The sequence below is a fragment of the Atractosteus spatula genome, chromosome 6 (assembly GCF_055471065.1).
Source record: "Atractosteus spatula isolate fAtrSpa1 chromosome 6, fAtrSpa1.hap1, whole genome shotgun sequence".
Lineage (NCBI taxonomy): Eukaryota > Metazoa > Chordata > Actinopteri > Semionotiformes > Lepisosteidae > Atractosteus > Atractosteus spatula.
Window position 1 is genome coordinate 43735942 of NC_142711.1, and position 12093 is coordinate 43748034.

General features: G+C 37.9%; 1 protein-coding gene across 3 annotated transcripts in view; it reads left to right on the forward strand.

Moving 5' to 3' along the window:
* Nucleotides 1-1734: 1734 nt before the first annotated feature.
* The window catches only part of amph (amphiphysin), a 116750-nt gene continuing 106391 nt past the window's right edge, over nt 1735-12093 (forward strand). For all 3 annotated transcript variants that reach the window (XM_088919402.1, XM_088919400.1, XM_088919401.1), the window contains exon 1: nt 1735-1852. In XM_088919402.1, coding sequence (XP_088775528.1) covers nt 1784-1852 — 69 coding nt within the window. In that variant the 5' untranslated portion in view covers nt 1735-1783. The remainder of the gene's footprint in view (nt 1853-12093) is intronic.

Here is a 12093-nt window from a genome sequence, read left to right on the forward strand (position 1 = left end):
ATATGTATATTGTCCCTTTATTGGAGCTCTACTCTCATCATTACCTTGTGCCCTGTGCTACCGGATTACAGTAGGGTCCAGGTTACGGTAACCCTCACCTAGAGGTGTTTTCATACTGGATGGATGGGTCGGTGTGTGAGTGGTTGTCTGCTCTGAGATCCTTTCACTAAAACATCAGTTTGGATCAGGTATGGGGAAAGAAATAGAAAGTGCTTGTAGAAAGAGGGTCCCCAATCCTGCTCCCAGAGGCCCAGAGACCTCCTGGTGTTAATCCTGATCGCTCGATTACAACTCTTAAATGACCTGATATTGGAATTAATTGGAATTTTTTAATTGTATTTACAGATCTTGGAGGTTGTTTACATTTCACAACTCCTTTACACAGGAGTAGAAGAAAAAAACTTACTCGGCAAAGAAAAAAAATAATCAAGCAAAGTACAGTATTAGCTCATTGAAGGATTTGGATACAGTATGTACAAAGCTTGTCTGGAAGGAAAACCAGCAGGTATCTTGATTTCTTCGACCATGATCTGGGACCTGAACACAACTGGGGAGTATAAGGAAGCACATTTAAAACCAACTACAAGAGAGATTATTTTTTTACACAGAAGCTGTAACAAGTTACCCTGCCATGTTGTCAAAGATGAAAGCTGACTTCATTCAAGAAATGGCTGAAAGAGATGAGTTAAAAAATTTCTAGCCTTCTAACGCAGAGTTCCCCCATTGAGTTGAATTCTTGAAAATCTCAATCAAAAGTTGCTTCTTCCCAGTACTTTTAAGGTCAGTCAGTGAAACCTGACTGATATGATGTAGATCATGTTGATAGTCTAAACTATTCTCTAACAATACAGATGTTAATGTCTCCAGCTGCTTTCCAGTATGTATGGAGAGTTTTTTTTATTTTTTATCCCCCTAGTTATGTAACGTTTAAGCATGCATTGTTTAAAGACAGAATTCCAGGTGCCAAAATATCCTGTTAGTACAGCAGCTGACCCACTGTGTGTCCTTGTCCTTGATTCACTAAGTCTGAATCAGCAATTTTAAGAAAATGCATAGATTCATGCAAACACAACCATGTCCATTCTTTACAGCACTGAGAGTAATCTTAGATTACACTTTACAGTTTTCCATCTCTATTCATTCAGATGAAGTTGAAGATAATTGGTAAAATGTAATTCTCATGGGCTGGACTTCTTCAACGAGGGTAAAATTTACAATTTGTAAAACCTTCCCTAGCTGAAGAAAACTGAAGCTGAAAAATGGATATTGTATAGTTAGGGCCAATTGTTCTAATGTACAAGGCACTATGAAACATTAGAAATACCTTATTTGCCAAGTTGACACAAAGAAACCAAGTAAACAAGATGATTAAATGAAGGATTGAATAAAAAATGCTACCTTCTTTGCTGTAAAGAGTTGAAAGAGACATCTGAAAGTGCTTAACATGGTGTGTAGTTATTGTCAAGGGTATTTTCATTAACTGTTTAACTGGCACTTTCAGAAAAAAAACGATTAAAAATCAAAACGACAAGAAAAAAATAAATAAAGTTTGATGTTCTACTAAGGTAGCGATATTATCACCGTGCGTTAATCTATTTCCAAATTGTACCCCCAAAAGGTCTAATTGAACAGGACTGGACTGCAGAGCTGCAGTTAAAAAAGGACGACGATAAACACAACTGTGACTTTAAGGGCCCGCTCCTCCCCCTCCTGGCTGCTTTGTTCATCACAGCTTCTCCGAGTACTGGAGCTTCGCTCTCGTATCACTTCAGCACCAGCAGCCATGGCCGACATTAAAACAGGCATCTTCGCCAAAAATGTCCAGAAAAGGCTCAGCAGGGCGCAGGAAAAGGTAGGGGAGAGCTCTTGGAGTTCAACTTGATCTTTGAGAAAACAAAACAAATGACAACAAAGCGTCCGTTTTTCGTCGGGAAGTCTTGGACGGTACAATATGCCAGGCAGAGGATGCTTGGCCAGTGCACAGGGAGGAGCAGGTGTAATTTGACAGCGGGATAGGGCAGAAATTATTAAACACGGGTGATTTAAACGGTAGTGTTGTATATTACATGTTTACTTTTGGTAATTTTGGTATTTCTATTTTTGTTGTTTTTTTATTATCGGTAGCGTTTTTATTTTAATGTTCAATGACAAAATGTAATCTTATCTGACACTGCCATTGGACTGTGGTCCTGGGAAAGGTACCCTGTGACATTACATTATTAAGTAAACTTGGGATATATACAACATGCTGTTTAAAAAGAAATACGTGCACGTCTATTACAAATGTTGTGAACTATTATTTGTATTATTTAAAAATATTTTGCTCATGAATAAAACATGACCACCAGTATTGGTTAAAATTTAATGCTGCAATAACATAGTTCGGACCGTATTATTCAAGCATGCAACGCATTTTACGCGATTAATACTGTAACACCAGTTTAATTACATCTTCGTGTCATGAAACAAAGAAAAATTGCGGCGTCGCGTTTTTTTTTATTTTGCTGTTGTAAAAATTCTGATAAAGCAATTAACATTTGTTAAGGATTGTCTTTAAAGAAACGCTTCCTTCCCTTGCAAGGTCAGTAGAAGGGGAGGTGGGGGGATATCCTTGCTTCTATGCAGCATTAATGATTGTGAGAATGGTCTTGCATTCGAGCAATGCATTTTTTACTGTTTTAATAGTGTCCTGCTGTCAGAGGGATGGTGAGCACGCATAAACTGGAGCGATAACGCGTTGAAAAACCAACTATGAAATGTTAGAAATAGGCTTGGGACTACCTGTGAATGGATAAAAGGATTTTGAAAAGCATGAAATTAGTGCTGTGAATTATTACTGATCAGCTTCTCTCTGCATAAACCACACAAGTTCCCTTAGAGGGACCCATCTACCCATGTTGCTTTCATCTGGATTTTAAGTGAGGCGCAGTTTCACATTTGGCAGTCTTACTCGTTCAGTGTCTCGAGTACCGCTGCCGTACTCTCTTGAGGAGCAACGTGGTCTTACCAGAGCATCGGCCCTTTCTAAACGTGTAGCATGTATTGTGGTGAATCTGAAGGCCGTCTCTGACACTTCGCAGACGCATTTAGCCCCATCTTTTCAACTCTTGCAAGATTTTTTTGGATTGCTTAATAAAATAACATAATTACCAATAATAAAACTATTGCTGCGACTACAACGACAACATGCATTTTTAAAGCTTTCAAAATAGTATATTACAGAGAACAATAATGGTTTTAAAATATTATATCTCAAAGAACAATAATAGTTTTTTTTTATGTCGTACTGTAGATCCTTCTACTCTTGTGTTCTTAGCTATGGTGTACTGCCGTTTGCCATGTCAATATTACGCAACAAATACTTCATCATGTAGCAGAAGAGTGTGACAGTATAACGCTGGCAGGCGGATAACCAGAAGGATAGAGCGAGGTCCCGTCTTCCCGGCTCCGCCTCCTCTCACACAGTCCGCGCACATGAACTGTTGTAAGAGGATTGCTTTTCTTTTAATATCCACCGTCCCAAGCTCATCTGGCCTAATGGAGAATCCATGAGGGAACAACACACTTCATCTGAATGGCTCCTAAGCCCTGAGATTGGAGCTGTTGCAAATTTACGTTTTGTGCAACATGTCATACTGTACTGTATGTTATTAGGATACGCATGTTCTGGGCAGAAATTAACTGTATTTGGAGAAAAGACACATTTCTCTCTTCTTATTTGCAAAAAAAATAATCACAGCTGTTTTGTCAACAGATGTGGCTTTAATAGTGAAATATGTAATTCACTAGCAGCAAAAATGTAGAAATTTGATATAAAACAAGTGAAAAACAACAGTGGGTCGCATAACGGTTATTATTAAGTGAACTGTGGTCGCACCGTTATGTCCTGCAGAAATTCTTTTTTTGTAGGTGAAAGTGAAAAAATGAGAAGGAATTAAAATCCGTTTAAAATTTCAACTGCTGCCGAATGCGTTTTAGTAGATTTGCTTGTTTTTTTTTGTATTGATTCAAGTACTGTAAGTCGATGACAGGGACATTCCGCTTCAAGGCAAAGGCATTACATGATGCAATATTTTACTCTGATCCTGAACCTGTTCAAGAGCGACACCGCTGCACTACGCAGAGGAACGGCCTTTTACATCCCAGTCTGAACCTAGGTTAGAAATAACTCGGCTTTTAACATTTAATCCCGTCTGCATGCCCAGCCGGGTGTCTCAAGACCATCGCAGATAAGCATTCCTGGTGTATTTATCCGTCTTGATCACGTCTGATATGCTGTCCTGAACAAATTTCAAGCTTTAAATATTCGTAACAATAAAGCATCTGTGAAAATGTTGATTACGTTTCTGTGATTGGATGAAATTAAAATGAATAGAAGTTTGCTGCTCACAATGAATTCACTTCCTATTGGGAATAGAACCTAAATCCAGAATTAAAGGCAATTTAAGGGAAATATTGGTTTCAGAGGGCACAACTGGAAGTTTATTTAAAAACAGAGAATAGGAGGCCCTTCTTCATGCAAAGGGTGGAGTGAGTATGAAACAAACTACCCAGCTATGTTGTTGAAGCTGGTATTCTGGTTTCTCTCAACAAACAGCTGGATGAGATCTTTGGATCGATTAACTACCAACTACCAGACAAGCTCGCTGAGCTGGTCTCCTCTTGTTTGTAACCTTTCCTATGTTCTTCTTAAAAAGTGGAGAAGTGTGTGGGGTTTTTTTAAATACAGTAATGGGCATAGTTTTTGAACATCTTGATAATTTATGGAATTGTGAAAGTTCACACTTACTGTAATATCCACAAGGAAGTATTGCAATGATGATCAGACCTGTTTTCTTTTCTTTAGTCTTATACCCTTATGTTCTCTATCTTCTCCCCTAGCAATGTCTGTCTTTTATCCCTCTCCTCCTGGGTGCACTCCCAACATCTCAAACTGAAACTCTGTAACTCTGTAGTAGTTCATGTGGGTAGCTGCGTCAGCATGCGTAGGCTGCAAAGGAACAAGTAATAGGTTTATTCCATGCTGAAAAAAAGAAGAAAGAAAACACAACGTATTGGCCTTTTCCTCTTCCCCTTCTGTCAGCCTCTCCTTCTCTATTGCTCTTGACTCCACCACCCTCTCCCTCTACTCCTCTGCCTCAGTGTCGTACTTGACTCCCCTCTCTGCCGTTCATATCACATTTCCATTCTGGTTAACTCCTGCTGCATTATGCTGAGCGGTATCCACAGTATTTACCCCTTCCTCACTGTCTAGTCTGCAATGTCTAGATCAGGCCCTGGTTCTGTGCCTTCGGCCTGACATCACAGTCAGGACTATTTTCACCGTCTTCAGCTCATTCACAGGTCTCTCTCTCACCAAGTCTTTTCTTTACCTTGTTTCTCTCCTGCCCCACTGTTACTCCGGTCTCTACATTTGCTCCCTGTAGAAGCTCACATCCTTTTTAAAACACTTGTACAGTACGTACCTACAGTTGTCTTAACCACCCTGTTCCCGACAGCCCATTTTTCCTCTCTGTTCCCCCACCTTCAGGGCTGTTCCTTCTCATCCCTGGTTCCACAGTGGCGGAATGTACTACTCCTCGATATTAGAGCTTCTCGGTGTCTGGCTACCATGTGGTGTGTCCTCAAGACTCACCTTTTGAGAGAACATATGCAAACTCTGTCACATTGTTGCTACTGAACTGTTCAGTGACAGTGAAAGTCAGTGACTTTTGTTCTTTACTTAAATCAGTAAAACCTTACATACACACCATTCACTGCTTGATGGGCATTGTCAATGCTTTTCAGAGGCATTGCTTTTCTAACTTGCCTGCCTTACTGTATTTTTATTTTTTACCACCTGTCACTGAATATTTCCTTTTGTTAGAAAACATTTATGATACAATACCGTAACTGTAACCAAGTCACAGGGAAGTGTTGCGTTTCTATAAAAGCTTGAGACTGATAATTGATTTAAACTACATAAAGATTTCAAACATCATGCAACAGCAATAAGACAGCACAGTAGTTACTGTTTTCTTCCATATGAATAGATACTGCCATCAACCTAAATCGTCAACACACAGAAATTCATGTGAAAGTGATGGAACAGCTGCTGTTTCCATTTGAACAGAAATTGTGCATTTAGTGAGGTACTGGATTTGAACTGTGCTAATTTTAGATGTTTTCTGGTAGATTATTCCAAAAGGTGGTAGTGGTACATTTCTTTCTTTTTCTGTGTTGTTTTTGTATTTGAATTGGAATGTGGAAAGCCAAATGCTGCTGATTGGAATTTGGTATTTGTCCAAGCCACAAGGAGAAGGGTAAAAATGAACTATCCATCCTGTTCCTAACCACTTCATCCAATTCAGGGTCACAAGGGAGCCAGAGCCTATCCCAGCAAGCTACAGGCACAACGCGAGGTAAACCCTGGATGGGCTGCCATTTAATCACAGGGCACACACAGACACAGATGCACACACTCACACCAGGGCCAATTTACCTACCAGTATGTCTTTGGACTGTGGGAGGAAACCCACATAAATACAGGGAGAACATACAAACTCCACACAGCATCCCAGGTCCAGAATTGAACCCAGGGCCCCAGCGCTGTTTGGCAGCAATGCTAGCCATTGTGCCGCCCTGCGCGCAATCTCGTGCCATGAAAAATGACAACAGTCTCTGTCTTTCTTTTTCATTTGCAGTGTTTGACAGAGGAACCTACTGTATCTGAACAGCATTCATTTTCTCTCTCTGCAGCCCACGGTATTGACACTTGGTTTGACCAACCTGGAAACACATAAGTGTCAATTTAATTAATTTCAAAAGGGGTCTGTTGTTATTTTCACCAGAGATGGAACTCATTACCGCATTACTATTTATTTTCCTTAGCTGTCAATAATTGAGTTTCATTTAAACTGGCAAGTAAACAGGTCTAGTCAATTCTGGCATGAGTATAGCATTTCCTGTTCGGCTCCTGTTACTGTGATAATGACTTAAATAATTTCATTTCTTTTTAATCTCTTGAGAAAATTGCTCATCAGCTCTAGTATGGCATTGCATCTACTAGGTTTGAGTGTAAAAAGAGATTCTTTTGTGCTTCATATGCAATACTTTGCAATTTGAGCCTGTAAAACCTCTTCTGGTCTTTGTAGTCTGTCTGTCTTATTTAAATGTATTTAATGAACTATTGCAGTTCTTTAACTTCACTAAGTTTGAATCCCTCGTGTCTGGGAACCAGTTCCTAGGAGTAGTGTGCCTGACGTTCATACTGTAAGAGCATTTACAAAATAGAGGAGGCTATTCAACCCATCTTGCTTGGTTGGTGTTTAGTAGCTTCTGTAATTGATCACAAAATATCACTTCCAATTTTCTTGAAAGAAGCCAGGGTATTAGTATTGATTGTGTAGCTGGGTAGCTTGTTCCAGACTTCCAGACTGCAGTGTGTAAAGACATGCATGCTGTTGGAGAGGTGTCTATGGCGGCATTTTATGCCAGAACATTGACCACCGGTACAAATTGAGTATGGAGGTCTGGAATAAGCTACCCAGCTACACAATCAATACTGATACCCTTTTTCAACTTTTTTTCATATGAAAACTACATTTACTATAGTTGTTTTATTAGTTTAGTAAGGAGCAATAGGGTGCTTGTCCCTGCTTGGCACAGTACAGTATGTCACATGTAAGAAGCAGGTAATGTTTTGGCTCATTTTAAAAGTTATAAAAGGAGTAGATTAGATAACTTCATTGTAACTGAAGATATTGTCAACTTATGTTCTGATGATTGACGTGATACACAGTGTCTCGTTAAATAAAATTTCCGTAGATGTTGTTTTTGCAGGAATTGTGTTCAGAAATATTGAATTGTAAAGAAAGATTGTAATTGAAAAGAGACTCCTAGTAAAGGTCAAATGTATTTTCTTGGCTGCCAGTAATGTCAATGACTCTAATCTCTTTCCCTGCCTGACTTCTAGCAAGCCTATTATTGAGTGAACTTTTACCAAGGGACTGAGTAATTTCAGTTAATGTGTCTGTTTATCAGGCATGAACTAGAGATCAATTTGTTTTTATTAAAAATGTCATGAAGGGTATCACCTATGGCAATGAATTGTTATTATTACCATTAAAGTCAATGAAAATAATAAAAAACATTTTTTTATCATACAGTATGTGTACAGTATCTGAAATATTTTACGTTGCAAATAAACAAGACAATACATTAGACAGACAAACTGAAGTGGTGTATTGGTTTGATGTGTAAAAGTTAAGTGCTGATTTCATTACCTCTGCATGTAGTGGAAAGAAACAGAGAAGCACTTGGGGTTTTGTGTCTTCTTGTACATTGCTTAATGGTCTTACACAGAAGATAACCTTTTCCCCTGCATAATTGTTTGACAATTAGCACAAACCCTGCAGAGTAATGTCATGTTTAATAAATTTCTTTTTGCCAAGAGAACAAAAATGAGATAGAAAATATAGTTATGCTTTAAAACACTGAGCCACAAGGGACCGGAATTGTTTTTCACAAAACACATTTTTTTATAAAGAAATAAACACTAAGATTATACAATGTAAACAAATACATTAGGAATATACTTACAGCCACACCACATTTAAACCATTTAACTCTACACTTACCTATTTGATTAAATTTTTGAACGCTCGTGAATGAATGTGTACTTCTCATTTTTCTCTTTTCTGATTCCAAAACCTGTTGCCTATTTCAGTGCCTACCTAGGCCTTTTTAGTATATTAGAAATATATTTCAGCCACCAGTGCAAGCCCTAGGATTAGTCTCTCTGTCTCTCATGGCACACGATGTTTTGCTCTTGCCTTCTTTTGCCACTACTGTGCCAGGCATTTATAGCTCAGAGGTCTCAAAACGTCGCACAGTTGATGCATGATTGCCCACTCTTCTCATCAGTCTGAATGTCAGTCATCAAGCCTTCTGCAACATGATGTCATTAAGAGCCTTCAGCTTTGCAGTGTGTTCCCCTGTCTATCTGTGCAAGGTTATTTCTGCGGAGAGAGATAGTGCAGGAAAACACTCAGCATGCAATAGAGCTACAGTATCGGTGGAGGAGCCCAGTCCTGAAAAATGGGCCAGATTAGCTCGTCTGTGTACCATCTAAATGTACACTATTTGTGAATGAACAGACACCTGAAGAAGGCTCAAAACATTGTGTTTCTCCTTCCTGTTTGTCAGTGTGGAATTAACCTTTTACTCGTTCCATTACTGCCAATCTACGCTGACGCAGCTTCAATTTCAACTTCAATTTTTTAGTTGATGCTAAGTGTTCCAGAATAAATGGTCCAGTGGTGACATCATACCTCCTTATGCTGTGTTACATGGATAGGTTTTTCAACAAAGAGTCTGATGTTAGTGATTCTTCCTCAGCTGTTTTTGATACATACCGTACTGTACCTCACCCTCTAAAGCTTAAACTTTAGCTTACTTTGAGAAAATAAAGTTACTAAACTGTTAAAAACTGTTAAAAAACAGTCCTTATTGGCAAACAATTGTGTGGGAAGCAAAACGCATTTATATAGAGTGTCTCTTCTTCAAGAAAAACATATTTCTTGTTTCTAATTATAATGCAAATTAAATTTGAGTTTTAGTTAAGTGTAGTGTATGACTACATAGAAAGATCATTACCTATAGTTTTTCATACAATAATGTGTAGATAGCTGTTCTGCAGTGGTGAATGCTAGCAAGTACAGGACAGTATGTATCTGCTCATATAGAAGAGAAATACATGACAATGTTTCAGAAATAGGTGTAACAGTATTTAAAATGGCAATGAAATATAATTAACTGTATTTAAACATCTGTATTTAAAGAAATGTCCATTTGAACCTATTTGATATGGCTTTACATATATAAACTGTGCTTTCATAAAGTATTTACCCCTCCTTAATAAATACATATAAAGTATATATTATAATTTGTTGTATGTTTCTGCATGTGCAGTACTGTGGCTTGAGTTATATTTCTAAATAGCCATATTTCCTTGGAACATATCTTTAATTTATGATGCATTATGTTTTACAATATTGTCAATATTAGAAGCATACTCTGAAAAATATTTTGCATTCTGTGATATTAGAACATAAGACAGGTTCTGTACATCAGGAGACCCATTCTTCTCATCTGGTGATCTGGCCAAGGAGATCCAGTTCAGCCGCAAAGCGAAGAGATCGAGGGTAGCAGTGAGATCACTATTACCGCTGGCAGCGATTGAGAGTCATTAATCTGAGGAGTGTGAGAGATCAAGTTATGGATCACGTTGTGCTAGGAGAGGAATGAAAGGTGCCTGTGTGCTGAAAGCAAGTGAGGGAGTGAGAGAGATCTTACCTTGGCTCAAAAGAGTGTGTAAGGGATTTTGTATCCATGGTGGAATTGAGTTCAAGTGGCGATAACTTAGGGTGTAATAAATCTGCTGGACACGATCTGCAGTGTTGTTACTGTTACAAAATGCTTTTGCTTTGGCGTGTCACATAAATAATGAGAGTTTGATATGATGCACTGTTAGCTTGGTTCATGGCATTGAATATATCTCTGTGTAAAAAAATATTATACAGAGAGCTATATACAATGTTTATTACTTTACAAAAAATGGTACTGTATTTGTATTTTAGCAGACTAAATTCTTATAGTGGTGCAGCTGAAGTGTATTATTGTGTGTACATGGACAACCAGGCATCAACATTTAAAAGTTTATCGTTATCAACAGCTTGTGATGTCCTTTAGGGGCCATTTATTATCATATTAAATAATTAGCCCTTGTTAATTGGGTGCTTTGTATTCTGTCATACCGTAGAAGAAAACAAGACCACAGCAGTTTTCTTGCATATTAAATACACAGTGTAATTATATGTGATACTTTAAAGAGTGTTGTAACACTGATATACTGTTAAAAACTAGGTACAGTATACTCTATACTATACACAGTATACTGCAGCAGTCTACAAAAACAACCCATTGGTTACCTAAATATTGTTCTTAATTAGTCAGAGTTTAAATGAATAATTTAATAGTTTATCATCTTAACACTTAAAGCAGGCTTAAGATGTTGACATTGGAGTGTTTTGGTATGTGTTCAGTTGATCATGTTTGTTTTCTTAAAATAAGGATTAAAGTAAGGATACATCATTTATCTTTTTGCCCTTTGGAGCTCTTCAAATCATTTAGCAAATTTACAAAGAGGTTAAGGAGTTTGAATTAGAGTTGTAAAGAAATCAGGTTTATTGAGATTATGTCACATTACTATATTAACCATTGCAAAGACCCACTTACATACATGACTACCTTTTAAAACACACTAAACAAAGTGTATAACAGGAAAGAATCAAGAACACTGGACCATTTCTAGCTGCACTAGAAATGCTACACAAAAGCTGCTACACAAAAGTTACAAAGTGGAAAAGGCCACTGAGCCTATTGCATCCATTTGTCTACAAGTAGTTAATGTAAATTCTAAAATAAAAAAAAATCCAAAATAAGATTAATGTGTAAATAACGATTTTTTTTTACTTCCTCACGTATTTATTATCTCTTTTCCAAAAATTCTTTGTTACTAAATAAATGGTTAATATTTTCTGTCCTGTTGGATTTTCTGTCCTTTTGGACATGGTAATAAACTTTCATTCCTTTACTAATAATATAATAATAATATTTTGTTAGATGGAGTTTATAACAGCTTCAGGAGGAAGGTTATCTCCTAATTTCCTGCACAAACAGTATGTATCTCGCCTTCTGAACTTCCCTTTGTGCCTTTCTCTCTCATTCCTCCTGCCGCCACATGTAAACCCTTGCAGCAGCTCCCTGGCTCATTCCTTGCAAAAGTGAGAGGTGGGGGTTCAGTCAGCCTTGTCCTTACAGTCAGGCTGTTGTTCTCTCAGCTAGGCAAGATGCCAAATAACCTCTATAAGATGTGTCTCTCTACCACCTTCATTAGCACCTAGCTGAACTACTGAAATGAAAATTTCTGCAGTGGTTGGATTTTTACTTCAGAAGCAGCCAAAAAAGGAAAGCAAGTGCTTCAGTATTGCCAGCATCACTGTCTGCTTGTGACAGCTTACTTTGGTAAGTTTACCATAGTAGCTTTGCACA